Source organism: Lepidochelys kempii, chromosome 21 (genome assembly GCF_965140265.1).
Source record: "Lepidochelys kempii isolate rLepKem1 chromosome 21, rLepKem1.hap2, whole genome shotgun sequence".
Taxonomy (NCBI): Eukaryota; Metazoa; Chordata; order Testudines; family Cheloniidae; genus Lepidochelys; species Lepidochelys kempii.
Window position 1 is genome coordinate 4,604,205 of NC_133276.1, and position 15,526 is coordinate 4,619,730.

A 15,526-nucleotide genomic window follows, 5' to 3' on the forward strand; every position below is an offset into this window, starting at 1 on the left:
GGGAATTCCCTGCACTACAGGGTGAATGCTATTGAATATCACTGAAGTCCTGTTAAAAAAGAAAATATACTCCCTAGATTTAGGAGATGGGGAATAAATCCAGCATGTGAAGTGAATATCAAAGAGCATGAAACCACGTGAACTGAAATTGACGGGAATGGAAGCCCACTAGTTTCACACAGCCTTGTTATTTACCTAAATCCCGAATGGTTCCGAATTGGAGGGAGATTTTAATAATGGGGTGGATTATATGACCTTACTGACATCAGGAAGGTTGCAAGTGTGCACCTGAGCAGAGGATTTGGCTCTTTACAGGTGGTGAGGGGAGACTATTTAACTACTACTTTGGAATGTCAGAAAACGGAGTGCTTCAGGCAGTGAGTCAAACCCAGCAAAGCAAGGAAACTGTGGGTTAGGCTAGGGCTCTGTGCTAGGTTTGAGACCAGCAGCTCTAACTCATGTCAGTGGAGACAAAGGAATTAAAGATTTTTCCAGGGAGCTTCAGGAAACGGGGTCTCTGAATTCAGGCGGTGTTTCTGCACTTTGTCTGTGGCAATAGGGTTCACTTGCTAAAGCGGAAGGGGGACAAACCTGGAGCACACTGGTAGAAAGGAATCGAAAGCCCTTTGGCTCTGTGCCAGCCACCAAAGCATTCCCATTAAATGAGTGGAAATTGGGGCGGAGGCAGAGGGACAGAGTTCAGGGACCCACACAATAGCACTTGGCCACATGCCGAAGCAGCAGGTGTTAGGAGGGCGCGAGAAGGAGTGCTGTAAAGGCTTCTACACAAAATCTGGGCTGGATTAGAGACCTGTATGCACGGGGGTCTATCTGCACTCCCACAGCTTGGGGAACCGTGTGTTGAATTACAGTCGCCGCATTCTGGGAAACTTTCAGAGAATAACCAGTAGTCACAGGACATGATGCTCTGCTGCCTTGCTGCTACCTACCAGGGCCGGCTCTAGGGTTTTTGCTGCCCCACTTTTTTTCGTGCCCGGCCCCGGCCCTTCCCCAAATCTCTGGCCCTGCCTCCTCCCCCGGGCATGCTAGCTCCCCTCCGCTCCGCCTGCTCCCCTGAACGCTCTGCTTCTCCCCCGTCCCTCTCAGGCGAGGGAGAGGCAGCGCGTTCAGGGGAGCAGGCGGAGTGGAGGGGAGCGAGGGTGGCGGGGGGAGCGCAGGAAGTAACGGGGGGTGTAGAGGAACCGCTCCCCGCCCCAGCTCACCTCCACTCCACCACTGCTGCCTCCCCCGTGCGCGCCGCCGCTCGGCTTCTCCTCCCTTCCTCCCAGGCTGGCCACGCAAAACAGCTGTTTGGTGCGCGGCCAGCCTGGGAGGGAGGGGGGAGAAGCGGAGCGGCGGCGGCACGCTCAGAGGAGCAGGCGGAGCGGAGGCGAGCTGGGGCAGCAGGGGCACGTTTCTAGGGGCAGGATGGCCGGCGCCAGAATGCCACCCCTAGAAATGTGCCACCCCAAGCACCTGCTTGTTTTGCTGGTGCCTAGAGCTTGGCCCTGCTACCTACCTAACTAGCTTGTCTATTTCCTCCTCCTTCATTGCTTCTCCCTTTGAGACCAGACTACCCAACCCCTCATTGACTCTGTCCATTGATGGCGATATCACAGGACCTACAAATCTTTGAAATCGGTCTCGGTCCTATGGAATGGCTATAGCCTTCTGGGTGCTCCACAGTTACCAGACAGGACCAGGAAGTGTTGCGGGGGACCTTAATAAACAGGCGGACTTCCCAGTCAGGTTGTTCTCCATCTAGTTGCTGCTTAAGCTATGGCTCTTTTTGTTTATACCCTCCCACTACAAGTCTCACTTTGTCTGGTGATTAGAGCTGGAAGGTGAAAGGATCACTATGCCCTTTGCTAATACTAATTAATTAAGTCTCACAACTCCCCTGGAAGGGGAAGGTGAGGATGGTTATCCTCATTTTGCAGAGAAGAAAACTAGGGCATGAAGAGATTAAGAGACTTTGTTTCTGACGCCCTGTGGCTGTCATGACTGTGTCGATTGTAAGCATTTTGGGACTGTCTCTCAGTGCATGTACAGTACCTCGCACAATGGGACCTTGATCTCGGTTTGAGCCTCCAGGTGCTACTGAATACAAATGATGACGATGATGACTTGCTCAAGGTCACACAAAGCGTCAGTAGTGGGGCAGGCAAAACCCAGGAGTTCGTGCTCCCAGTCCCCTCCTTTAACCGTTAAATGACTTTCCCTTGCCCCACATAGGGACTGATAACTTGTCGGAAGAGAAGTCAGGCCAGGGGCGTGGAGTGTTGCGCATACAGAGCTCAGATAAAAGGGGAGCACAGCAGGAAGGTTGGGGGAGCCAGACCATGTAATGAGGTAGAGGGCTAAATCTGGCCAACAGCCTGCAGTACACAGGCCACTACAGCACCTTCTTTCCTGCTGGTATTTTTCTACCCTTTCTTGGAGTTTCTCTGCCTTCCCACTGCCTTTGCAGAGTAATGATCATTTTTTAGCCCCGGTCTGAAGCTGTAAATAATTTAGTTTATCTTGCTGTTACTGAAGCCGCTGTCATATTTGTTTGGAAGCCCCCAATGCTGGCGTGTTTGTATTTCATTTGTCATCTCTCGCCTCTAATTTTTACATTTCACTCCTGCCAGATGGGCCAGCTGCTTCTGTGTTTGGTGGGGAGGTCTCAGGTCAGGATGTGCTGTTCATGCTGCATTCACAGAGGGCTGACAAAAAGAGACACAAAAGAGAGGGTTTAGGGGGCTGAGGAAATTGAAACTGAAAGGCAGAGTGTGGGAGGGCGGAGGGGGCAAAGGCCTTGTGACGGTAAAGTGACCATCAGGGATCCCTGAGCCAGTTCAGATACAGTAAGACCCAACCGAGAGCCTTAGCCCAGGATTCAAACCAAACTGCTTTTCCCACCTTTTGTCTGTTTTGAGTCTGCTTCTGCACTTCTGGGTCCTGGATGGTGAGAGAAATATCAAAACAACTGCGGACATTCTTTGTCATAACGCTGTATTTCTGGTCCAGCCAGAAGCAGGGAAGGTGAGCTGGGGAGCCTGTGAAACAGTTTATCCATGTGGGATTTAGGGACAGTTTTGCAGACTCGGGATGCTCGGATCAGCATCTGAACTTGTGGATGCTTAGCCAGAAATTTCTGAGTGACTACCAAGGCAACTAAAGCTTTTGGATCTTGAAATCATAACAGTGGTCATGAACTGGTGTGCGAGTCAGACAGACAGACAGACACACCGCTGACCTCTGCTGGATGGAATCAGGACTGTGTGTCATAGGCTCTGAACTGCCCCTTTTAGAGCAGGAGGATCTCAGTTGTATCCACTGGTGCCATAAAACTGTAAGTGACCAGGAGGATCTGAGTTCTATCCCTGCTGCTGTCTTCAAATTCTGAGTGACTACAGCGTAGTGTTATTATTATTATTATTATTATTTAATATTTCTCTTCCAGTTGTGCCTAGAGGTCCCAGTCAGGGACTGGGGCCCCTTTGTAATTGGCACTGTGTACGCATAAATTTATAATCTAAGTGTAATGATGCCCCTAGTTAAATCATCTGTGGGGATTAAACTCACGATCTCTGAATCTCAAAGCAGGAGCTGCTTGTGTTTGGGCTAAAGGGCCAGATCTATTAGGCTACACACAGCAGCAGAACAACAAATCTCTATAGTCCATCTAGTTATTAGAGAAGGACAAAGAGCAACCCTGTGTTAGGTGAGGTGCCTTTACATACATTCACCTCAACAAGCCTGTGAGACAGAGGAACAAAAATCAAAGCCAAAACGGTGAAATGAGCTGAACTAACATCTTCTGCATACACTTAATCCCTAGCAGAGGTGTTGGGAGGCAGGTTGGGGTAGGGATGGAAGAAGCAAGGGGTAGACATGGAACTTAATATTGGAATAGACGAGACTGTGGTCTGGGCCAATATACAGTGGAGGCGTACTGGGGATTAGCTGAGTCTGATTTCACACTGTAGTTCATAAGCAAGTATTTCAATGCAGGTTTTCCCCTTTACCTATTGTTCATTACAGTGTCAGGGTACATCTGTGCAGCCCACAGCAACAGTCTCAGAGCCCAGGTTGTCAGACTCAGGCTCACAGGACTCATGCTGCAGTGCCAAAAACAGCTGGGTAGATAGATATTGTGGCTCAGGCTACCCCCCTCTCTTAGACTTCAGAGTCTGAGCTCCAACCCAAGCCCGAACATCTGTGCAGCTATGAGGAGCGCCACAGCATGTGCTCGAGTCTGTAGACCAGGTCTCTAAGACTTGCCACTGCAGACTGCCCCTTGCTGGGTAGGCCCTGCAGGGCTGAACAGGAAGACAACCTCTGGCCTGAAGACCTTTTAGGCTGCCCATTAATTGTGGTGGTAATTTTTCTATGGACAGATTTTCAGCACCGTGGCACAAGCCACTAACATTTGATCTAAGGGAGTAAATCCATTAGCTGGTAGCAGTAGCAGGGTAGGGGACTTCCCACTGGAGAAGGACACAGCACACACTATGTTGCACCTTGATTTAAGAAGCCTTCCAGGAGTCCGGGACATAGCATGAGATTCCAAAAATCTTTACAAGAAATGGCCAAGGGAAGGGTATGTTTCCTTTTCCTGGATTCCTTGGTTCACCGCCATCCAAAAGAATGAGCAACCTGCCTCATGTACAGTATTCCCAAGATCCAGCTTGGGGTGTGATCTCCATTCATTCTCTTTTACTTCATAATCAAGACAGAGAGGTTAATTTTTACTACTCCTCCTCCAGCAGTTCTGCTCTTTGGGAGGTAGGCAGAGGCCTCAAGGAGATTGAGTATCCTTGGTCCACTGGAATTTGCAGCCTGCAAGGCTCACTCTATATGCTGCTCTCTGCAAGTATGTTATTGTCTACAGACCTATTTATCTCTGTTAGGGCTGTTGCCATAAATAGTAGGATAAAAAAGAGCCTTTCCAGTGAGTCAGTGAGATAAAGGCTCCAGTCAAGAGCTCACTTTAAAGCTATCTTCCAGATTCACTTAAACCTCAATAATTCTTTTCTTTAGCAGCATTCATATTTAGATCCATTATTCAGGGGTGACAGGTTTGTAGAAATTTCGGTGGTGCCCAGAACCTGCCCCCGCCCAAACTCCGCCCCCCACCTACCCAAGGCTCTGGAAGGGAGTTTGGGTTGGGGAGGAGGTCTGGGGTGCAGGGTGCAGGCTCTCGGAGGGGGTTTGGGGGTGGGAGGGGGTGCAGAGGTGAGGGCAGTGGGGTGAGGGCTGTGGCTGCAGATGAGCAGTTTGGGGTGTGGGTGGGGCTCAGGGCGAGAGTAGGGGTGTGGGGGTGAGGGGTTTGGGGTGTGGGAGGGGCTCAGGATGAGAGTAGGAGTGTGGGGGTTGAGGGCTCTGTCTGGGGCTGGGGGCTTTGGGGTGTTAGAGGCTCAGAGCTGGGGCAGAGGGTTGGAGTGCAAGGGAATGAGGGCTCTCACTGGGACTGGGGATAAGGTGTTTGGGGTGCTGGAGGGGCTGGGGCAGAGGGTTAGGGTGTGGGGGGATGAGGGCTCTGGCTGGGGCTGGAGATGAGGGGTTTGTGGTGTTGGAGGGGGCTCAGGGCTGGGACAAAGGGTTGGGGTGTGGGGGGATGAGGGGTGCGTGGTGTTGGAGGGGGCTCAGGGCTAAGGCAGGGTGTTGGGGTGCAGGGGGGTGAGGGCTCTGGCTGGGACTGGGGTTCAGGTGTTTGGGGTGTTGGAGAGGCTCAGGGCTAGGGTTGAGGGTGCGGTGGGGGGGTGAAAGCTGTGGATTGGGGTGTGGGCTCTGGGGTGGGGCAGGGCTGGAGATGAGTTTGGGGTGCAGACAGGCTGCTCCGGGACAGGGGCCAGAGAGGAAAACTACCCCCAGCCCTTTCCCTGCTGGCAGCAGCGAGCTCTGGGGGAGGAGCCCCCCTTTCCCGCCCCCCCCCAGCAGCACACTGACCCCCACCACTGTCCCTGCATGTGCTCCGAGGGCCCCTCTCAGGTCCAGGAATCTCCCTCACCTCCCCCGTGGTGGGTGCTGGGGGGAGCTGCGTGCGCCTCCTCCCCTGCTGTTACCCCTGCCTGTAGCCTCACTGGGGGCGAGGGATGGGGCTGCCCCTTGCCCAGCGTGGGGCAGGAGCAGTGACTGCGGGTGGGGGCCCCCTGTGCGGGTGGAGGGTCCCGCCGGGGAAGGGCAGGGTCTGAGGGGGAAGGGCAGAGGCTCAGTCAGTCTGCCCTGGCTGTTGAGATGGGGGCACAAGGACTCTGCGGCAGCAGTTGCTGCAGGGAGGCAGCAGGGAGCTGCTCGGAAGAGGCTGCCAGGGATGCTCTGCTCCAGGACCCTGGGAGGCAGCAAGAGGGGGCTGGGGGGCACTCGTAGGAGGCGCGGGGGAGGCAGTAGGTGGGCCAGGGGGACACCCAGCCCCAAGTATTGGTGGAGCTGGGCCCCTGGGCTCTGAATATTGCTGGTGCCAAGGCACCACTTGGAGATATAACTTGCCGCCTATGCCCTTATTCTATTCAAAAAAAGGGAAAGCGGGGAAGGTGAGGAGGACAGCTACATCAATTGCCCGGTATGGAAAGGGAAAGTGGTCACCTCTTAGTGCTTTTCTTATTCAGAAGCAAACAGCCTTTCAGTAATGAAGATGGCTCCCTTTTTTTGTTTGAGTCTCAATTTTGCAAGGCTCTTGTCACCTCATTTAGGAGAGGTTTGGCACGGGGAGATTAAGACTCTTTGTGGAGCAGTCAGTGTGTCTGCTAATGTAGATGTTTACCTAAGATCGCATCCAGCCCTGCCACAAGGAAAACAAAAGAGCAAAACCTGACTTTGTGTTGAGTATTCGTTCCACTGACCAGTCCTACGTGGGAGAACAGCACTTTACTGCGTAAAGTAACAAATACATTCAAATGGGTGCGGGGGTCTCAGGCGACTGGTAATGGCATTTGGAGGTTAACAGTAAGTGAAAGTTGATATCATTTGATGACTGTTCATTGACACCAATAAAATTCAACATATGCCAGCCACGGCTGTATAGTGGAATCTGAAAGACTCTGCTTTCCCTGTGTACCATGGGATAGAAAAGCAGTGTACTACTCTGATACCACTATGCAGGGACAGCTGGTAATGCTTACTTTAATGGTCATTGCTCTGTGTAAAATAAGTTGGAGAGTCTCTATCCGGTTCCTAGTGGACAGGTGTCCACATCACCACAGTTGGCTGTCGTTGGCCCCCTTTATATTAGCTTATGTAACTGCAATTATACGGATGGTCATAAAGTTATGCAGCTCTTTTAAAAATCCAGCCGCAGCCTTTGACTCTTCTGTGTTTGTACAGTGCCTAGCACAATGGGGCCCCAATCTGGATTGGTCCCTAAGCACTGCTGTAATAAACGTGCTTTACAATATCCTGCCTGCCTGCAGGGAGTGTCACAGCTTGACTCCACATACTGCGCGGTAGCATTTTCAGCCCTCTGTTTTGTTGAAAGGCTCCTTAATTTCCAGTCATGGGGCAGAGTCCTGAGGTGGGAACTGATTAGCCCTCATTACTTCACCTCTCCGGATTCGGAGAGCAGCTCTGATTGTGAATCAGAATTTCAGTCCACACTGAGGTTCTACTCAGTGAAATGGCTTTGGCGATGAGCACAGAACACTGTACACTCCAGGAGCAGCACTCATCATTCAGCTTGGCACACTTAATGGGTTCTTTGCGAGGAGGAAGGAGGGTGGGGAGAGTCAGGGAGATTCGGGCATGACAACTGAACTTAACTCTAGTGTCTCCAGCCTTGGGATAAGAAATTACAGCTTCCAGCACTTCAAGACCCATGGCTTTGTAAGAGAAGATTTATTAGCCGCGTGTTTTCCTTTTAATTAATGTGCACATGCTGTCTTGTTAATGTCTTTTATTGCTTTTTATTTAAGGTAGCATGTGGATTGTGAGTTTGTTGCTGACAGAAATGGGGCACTCATAGTGCTGATCTGAGCCAGATATAGTGGGTCTGGTTTTCAGAAATGCTGAGTTCCCACAGATCCACCTGAAGTCTGTGGGTGCTCAACACCTCTACAATCAGGCACAGTTTGGGTAGGACTGTGCATGTCTCCTAGCAGCACCCAGTGGTGTTTTCATCCCAGGGCTCTTTTCTCCCCCGTACCCCAGATGTCTCTGCTAGTGCATTTCTTTTCTGATCTGCAGCCTCTGCACCTGCTATACTGGCCCTGGAATCTGTGCGCAGAGCTCTGTCGCTGCACCTTGGTCCTGGTCATTATTACCCCCTGTTGCTGCACTTATCCAGCCATTGCTGGGCTTCCCTCCCACCACTCTGCTGATGCACCATGGTCCTGACCAGCAGTGGCACCCCCTGCTGTTTGACAGACAGAGATAAGTTCATCAGGTGTCCCTTTGCACTGACGCTTGTGTGTATATCAGGTGCTCCCGGAAGGACAAGTGCGAGCGAGCAGATGAGCCGTACCGATTTGCAGCCAGCATCAACCAGTGTATGAGTGTCACTGTGCAGCCCAGCAGCATCTCTGTGTCTGAGCACAGCCTTCCGGTAGGTACAGGTGGCAGGCGATTCTGTGCGCAGGCCCTCAGTCCCATGGGCAAGGGTAGCTCAGTTGTGACAGACAGTGCTCCAGACACGCAGGCTCAGATTCATGGTGACAGAGCCATTTTTTTCTCTACAGATACTTTCCCATGAACATGGAGTTCAGGTTCATGAAGGGGTTGGTAAGGGAAGGGATATTCCAATCCCTTAGGAGCCAGAGGTCACACAGACACCCATATTCCCAAATCCAACCCCAGTGCCCACATTTTCACTGAGCAACTGCCAACCTCCATTAAACATTGAAGGAAAAGTTTCTGTTTTCCCAGCCATTACTTGTCCCTCTGGGAGGATCTAGCTGCCTATAGGCTCCCAGCTATTCCTTTCTAAGCAGCTGCACACCCTCCCCACCTATTCTGTTCCAGGTGCTGCACTGGGACAGGCATTGCCCAGCAGCTGGCTGTTCCCAGAACACCTACCACCCTTTTCCCAGGGACTGGCTAGAGGGGACTGTCTGACCATCATAGGTCAGTGGAGAAAAAATTGCAACACTGTCCACCTTTCCTCCTCTGGTTACAGTGAAAGGAGTGGCTGGGTGCTATGCATCTGCTCTTTTTCTCTGTGTAGGGTTGACGCTCCACAGAGAAGCAGCAGGTGCTGAAAATCTAAAGGAAACTCTGGGTAGTTCTGACCCCTAATGGGATCTTGATTGTATTTTTTTTCTTTCCTTTTCCCTTGTTCCAGCTCAGCCTGCTGGTGAGTGATGCTCCAGACCTGTCAGCTGGAATCACCTGTTTGTTTGGAAACCTCACTGAGGTGGAAGGCCAAGTTTCTGGCAGCCAGGTTGTCTGCATTTCACCAGCCCCTAAAGATGTCCCCGCCATACCTGTGGACCAAGGTGAGCTGATTTAATTATTGCAGTATTGCCCGGTGGCCTTGTGTTTCACCTGTGAATTCACCTTATGGGGGAGAGGAGCCAGCGAGTGCTAAGCAGGTCTAGATCTAGCTGCCTGGCAGAGCAGAGCAGACCACAGATGTATATCAATCCTGCCTGAACCCCGCTGATGCTGTGCGGGATGACAAATCATCCAGGAAGGGGGTCAGAGGTGGCTATTCAGTAACAATCCAGATCCTCAGGATATAGGCTGTACCCAAGAAACCCCAATAACTGGTGAATCTTCAAGCCAGCTACCCTCTTGTCTCTCATCTCACCAGGGAACTCACCCTTCATGCTAGGCAGATGTGGGAGGTGAAAGTGTGGGGGTTGCTGCACTCAGGCCTGACTCAGTTGCTGGGAGTAGGTGGATGAGGTTTCTATTTTTTGGTTTTGATCTTTGGGTTATTTCTTCATTAATGTCACTGCTGTCATATTCCTCCTCTCCCCACTACCCCCCTCACCAGAACCAGAATGCTACTTGTTTTAAACTCATTTTCTCCGTGGCGTGCTTCCAGGTGTCATCTGTGCTTTCCTGCTGATATTTTCGTATATGTAAAATGTTATGCTGAATTTGAGTGCTCATGAAAGTTAGGGGTTTGGAGAGAGCTAGGAAAGTGCAGAGCAAACCTCCCTCGCACAGCTCAGCCAGTGCAGTTTATTCTTGATTATTCCAGTGGTGAGCGTCTTACTTAGCTCTGTTAGTGCCCTCCATCCTTGCCTGCAACACCCCCTCCTGGGCTGCATTTCAGGATAGACTGTGAATTATCCCCAGTCCTGTTGTGAGTTTATGCTGAACCTCCTCTAGGGAATGTGATGAGACCGCCACACTCGTTTCACTTGTGACCTAAGGTGACGTGCAAACCCTAAATCTCCAATGTGTTTTCCCCCCTCATTAGGTGTGATTTGACTTGGGGGGGGTGGTCCATGGAGCCAGTTGGCTCAGCTTCCCAGGGGCTCTGGGAGAGGCGGTGTCATGCTCTTGTAGCAGCTTCCACTGGCTAGCCGTGGAACAGCATGGCATGTTCCATTGATGTCCCCGGAGGATACACAGAGTGTGGATTATTGGCTGCTCAGAGACTCTTCGCTTTCAGAGACCCCGTGCAGCCTGGTGTCCTAGTGCACCAGTGGGACCAGAGGTGCTTGATTTTCTCCGCACCACACCAGAAGTGGGGGGGCTCAGCAAATCATCAAGCCTGCCTTGAAAGAAAACCAGTACCTCGCCAATTGCAATCTCCGTTATTTCTCGTGTAACGCCTCCTCCCCTCCTCTCTTTGCAGATTGGTTCGGGTTGGAGCTCCAGCTGAAATCCAAGGAGACAGGCAAGATGTTCGTCAGCACGGAGTTCAAATTCTATAACTGCAGTGCTCACCAATTGTAAGACACCCTCTCCCTCCTTTCCCACTTTCCCTCCCCACCAGCATCCCAGACCCAGGCCCCTGGTTCTTCCCCCCGGAATGGAGCCTGCTGTCTAAGTACATAGTGGAATGGGTTTCTTTATTAACCTCTTGAATGCCACAGCTGATGCACACCCCAGGAAGCCAGGATTCCTCCCAGGACACCCAGTGTGCCATGCCAGATTACAGAACTGCTCTGAGGTGTGTTGTGTATGGCCTTAGAGCCCTTCTTGCACCACCAAGATGGACATCAGCCGAATGTGTAGGAAGCAGCATTGAGGGTTAAAACAGAAGAGGAATAAGATTTTCAGTCGTGTGCTGGGGGAGGTTCTGGCTTGATGCTGGCAATCTGACCTTTCAGGGTCGTCAGCGACAGAGAGAAACCAAGAGATCCCCATCATGTGGAAACTTTTCCAAGAGCACCGAGATTTATCTGCCTTAGCAGAGAATGAGTGTGTCTTAAAGAAGCTTGACCAGCTGGTGCCCCCAAGCTGCGTGATCCTGCAACTGTGAGCTCAACTCCATCCTTACTCACAGGCAGCTGGGGGGAAGGGAGAGAAGAAAGTGCCTGGGAGTTCCCCATAAAGCCGCTCCAAGTACCTATAGGAGAGACAGAGGCCTTTCCCTCCATAAACGGCTAAGACAGCGCAGGGCTGTGTTGTGTTGTAGACTCTCAAAAGGAAGACAAAGTGGGCTGGGACAGCAAGAGGTGTGGGGAAAGGGACAGGGGTGGTTGTGGCAGGAGAGCACAGGAGTGAAGTGAAGGGAACTAGGCTGGGGTTTGCTGTTCAGCTTGTTTTTCAGACACACATGGAGAAAATGTTTCTACTAGAGATGACGCCTTTGCTGTGTCTCCTTCCCCTAAAATCAGGCCAGAGAAGCCTCACAAAGCTCTGGGTTCCTTTCAGCTTCACATTAAAAGATCCTAGCAGGCGAGTGCAGAGCCCTGTCAGTAGCCTCAGGGAGGGCAGACTGTAGACACGGTGCCTCTTGGCTCTCAATCTGCTCTTGAGATGGCTGAGCAGTGCATCAGCGTGTTCCCCACAGCAGCCTTTCCCCCGGAAGCCCTTGAGGCAGAACGCTGCTGGCTGGCATTTGTTAAAATTTCTTAAGTGTTTATAGATATCTCAGTGGGAACAGACAAACCGAACCTCACACAACCAGAGTGAAACATGTGGAGGACACGGGAGACAGTGAATACTGTGCCAAAGATCAGCTAATGAAAGGCAGGCCTGAACCGCTCTGCTGGGGAAGGAGCTCCTACTGCCAGGGATTGGACAGCTGGCTCCAGAATTGTAGAAATTAGAGCTGGAAATGCTCTGTTAGCCCTGCTTGCTTTATCCTGCTGGTAGGGGCCAGGGAGTGTCCAAGCAGGATCGTCTCCTTTTCTATTCAGCATTGCTTTGTCCAGCCTAGTTTTCAAGTCCCAGGTAATGGGGCTTTTCCCACTCCTTTGGGAGATTCTTCCACAGTCTAATAGGCTTGGCTTTCATGTCATTTTCCTGGCATTCAGCCTACATTTTGCCTTTAACTTCAGCTCAGGCACTACAGAGATAGTGCCCATATGAGTCCCTCGATAGATGGGTCTCATTACTCCCAGTTATAGCCCATCGTCAAATCCATGCCACATGCTCTCCCCCGCCCCTGCCACCGCAAACAACCCCTGTACTTTCATATTCCTGTAGACAGTGATGTCCCCACTTCCTCATCCCTAAGCCAAGCATAATGGATTTTAGATAACTTTCTCTTCCCCTCCTTGTAAATCCATCCTTCAAGTCTCTTATTCAGTCTTGCTGCTGTTCCCTGAATTCCCACCAGTTTGGCTGGAACAAGGATGTCCCTTCAGGAGATCTGGCTGGACTTCCTGCTCCTCCTAACCTTACCTGGGAGTGGAGATTTGAACCAGATGATGCAATAGATCTACTCTGCCCCCATCCCTTTCCAACAGGAAATTACGCCAGGGGTCAGAGATGGCATAAGTGACTAATTCTTAAAGGCAAAGTGCTAAAAGCATGTCTTCCATAAAATCCACACTGCCCTGCACTGCTGTCTGAGGTCACAGGGGCCTGAGTCAGGCATGCTGGAAGAAAGCTCACCAATCAAGTTGAGAGAGAGAAAGCCAACCCTTAGCCCCTGGATGAGACAGACCTAGAAATGGCTTAGCGCCCATTGCCAAACCTCGGGAGCGGAGGATCCTCTGCCCCCTCTGGCTGCATAGCAGCGTCGGGAATGACTTTCCCTTCTCTGGGGTATGGAAGGTGCAGTGTGCTGAACTCTGCTGTTTCTTACAAGTGGCACGTCCAGCTGTGTGTAGTACATTGTTGAACAGGGGCAGTCTGTAGGGGTGGAGTGATTTTGCGAACCCTCATTAGTTGGGTTCTTGTTTTGCAAGCCTAAAAGCTGGGATGGTTTGGACCTGGGCTCCATTAATCCAAATGCTCCCACAAAATTCAAGGGAGGGCTGGGGAATGGTTCTGGTTTGGGGCCCATTTCTAGCCAGGAGGGGCTAAACCCTTTCTCAGAGTGAGAGGTTCCCAGATGCTGTGGGGCAAGGATGCTTCCTGGTTTAGAAGCAAAGGGGTTTTTTTAATGGAAACTGCTTTCTGAGGGGACTTTGCTGGGGTGAGGGAGCGACTGTGTGAGAAACGCTCCTCATGAAAGAGCCGAGGCACTCACTGTGGATGAGCTTTCAAGAAGTCACTTGTCTGCGACTCCCTGTCCAACCTTTGCCCCTTCCCAGCTGAGACAGAGTGGAGCTGAGGCAGCAGCAAGAAAACCACACATTACAATGACAGGCGCCTAACCAAACTGTTAGGCTTGATCATCAGAATGACCCTCCCCTGTAATCTCAGCCATGCTAAGCCAAGCAGAGAGCCCCTTCTACCCCAGATCGGAAAGCTAAAGGCCAGGTCCAAGGTGGGAGGGGAGAAGTGCTGCAAACCGAAATGGAGACAGAAATGGGTCAAATAAAGGAGTAATTAAATAAGCTCACGGCGCTAGATATTGCTACCCAGATTTGCATTTTCATGATTAAAATAAGCTTCCTTAGCTATTAAGGTCACTACGGATGCTTAAGAAGGAAAATGCAACTCAGATGTAAAAAGGAGAAGCCATTAAATATGCATTTTAGTGACAATAACTTTAGAAAGAAAATAACAGACCATTGGCTGTCTGTCCAGTGCACAAACAGGAGTGCATATCTCCCCTTCAGTCACAAAGTCCATGCCTTTGGGTGAATTGAGGACCCCCGGATACCATACGAAATGCTGACGATGGACCGTCACCAAGGGCTTGTCTATTCACAAAATGCTGCAATGGTGCGCTACAGCACTTCGATGAAGATACTACCCACACTGACCGGAGGGGTTCTCCTGCCGCGTAGGTCCTCCATCTCCCCAAGAGGTGGTAGTTAGGGAGACGGGAAAATCCTCCCGTCAACCTAGCCACTGTCTACAGGCGGGGGTAGGTTGGTTTAAATGTGTCACTCAGGGGTGTGGATTTTTCACACCCCTGAGCAATGTAGTTATACCAACCTAATTTCCTAGTATAGACCTGGTCTAAGAAATGGCCTATCACAAGTACTCCTTTTCTTTTTGCGAATACAGACTAACACGGCTGTTACTCTGAAACCTGTCATATAGGAGAGCGGCTTCTGAGACCAAAGGAAGTTTTATTGTGAATACCAACAATTGTTATGAGCCTTCCAGCTCATTCTCAGCAGATTAGGAGGTGTGAGGAAGTAAATACCCAGCCAGTTCCTTGACTGGCAGGCTCATCCCATGTCAAAAACCATGTCCTGCACCATTGGCCTTATCCAACATCAAGCACAGATGCTTGCTATGCCCCCGAGCGACCTCATGTGCTCCAAGTTTGAATTGGAGTGGAAAAGGCCCAATAGAAATGTTTACAGTTGATGACTTTAAATATTTCTAATTTTTTAAAACAACTGAGCCAATTTTCTTCAAACCTGGCTTGTTCGTAGATACCATTGAGGCTTCAAATCAGTCAAGGTTGCACTGTGTCGTTTTTTCTTGTACCTTATGTCACGTCATAAAAGATGCTTCAGCTTGTGTTGGTAAGTCATGTAAAGACTGGCTGTATTTTAGAACAGGAGGGGCAGAACCCTGGGCTTTTGAGTGCTTGATTTCTTAAACGTAACATTGCATTATCATCTGTTACCTCTGTAGGGCCCAAAAGTGTGCGAGGCTCCTCACAGACACATAATTACACTGTCCCCTGCCCCAAAGAACTTCCAGTCTAAATAGATTAAACTGTTGAGGGATGCAGAAATAGGAGCAAATAATTGAGGCCGTGTTTGGCTTGCAGGTTATTAGGTCCCTGATTTTTTAGCGGTTTTGTCTTAGTTTTCTGCCCGGAACGTATCTTCGTATATATAAACCTGCGTACATTCAGATGGATAATCCTGTCTGTTCCAATGTAGAGTTCATTTCCTGATATACGTCTCTGTAACACAGACCTTATTTCTGTCTCCGGCTCTACAGGTGCCTGTCTTGCGTGAACAGTGCTTTCCGCTGCCATTGGTGCAAATATCGGAACCTTTGCACTCATGACCCCACAACTTGCTCCTTTCAGGAAGGACGGATCAATGTGTCTGAGGTATCGGGATTGGGTTAGGAAATGTTTTCTTACTGGGCTCTTTCTGTTCTGAGCTGACCCGGC

The 15,526-nt window shown here is 50.7% G+C and overlaps 1 protein-coding gene across 3 annotated transcripts in view; it reads left to right on the forward strand.

Annotated features, from left to right (window-relative positions):
- PLXNA2 (plexin A2) overlaps window positions 1-15,526 on the forward strand; it is a 320,304-nt gene that overhangs the window by 203,934 nt on the left and 100,844 nt on the right. For all 3 annotated transcript variants that reach the window (XR_012155790.1, XM_073319575.1, XM_073319576.1), the window contains exons 6-9: window positions 8,401-8,524; window positions 9,260-9,413; window positions 10,730-10,826; window positions 15,349-15,463. Coding sequence is in view for 2 of the 3 variants with exons in the window: in XM_073319575.1 (XP_073175676.1) it covers window positions 8,401-8,524; window positions 9,260-9,413; window positions 10,730-10,826; window positions 15,349-15,463 (490 nt within the window). In the remaining variant the exon portion in view is untranslated. The remainder of the gene's footprint in view (window positions 1-8,400; window positions 8,525-9,259; window positions 9,414-10,729; window positions 10,827-15,348; window positions 15,464-15,526) is intronic.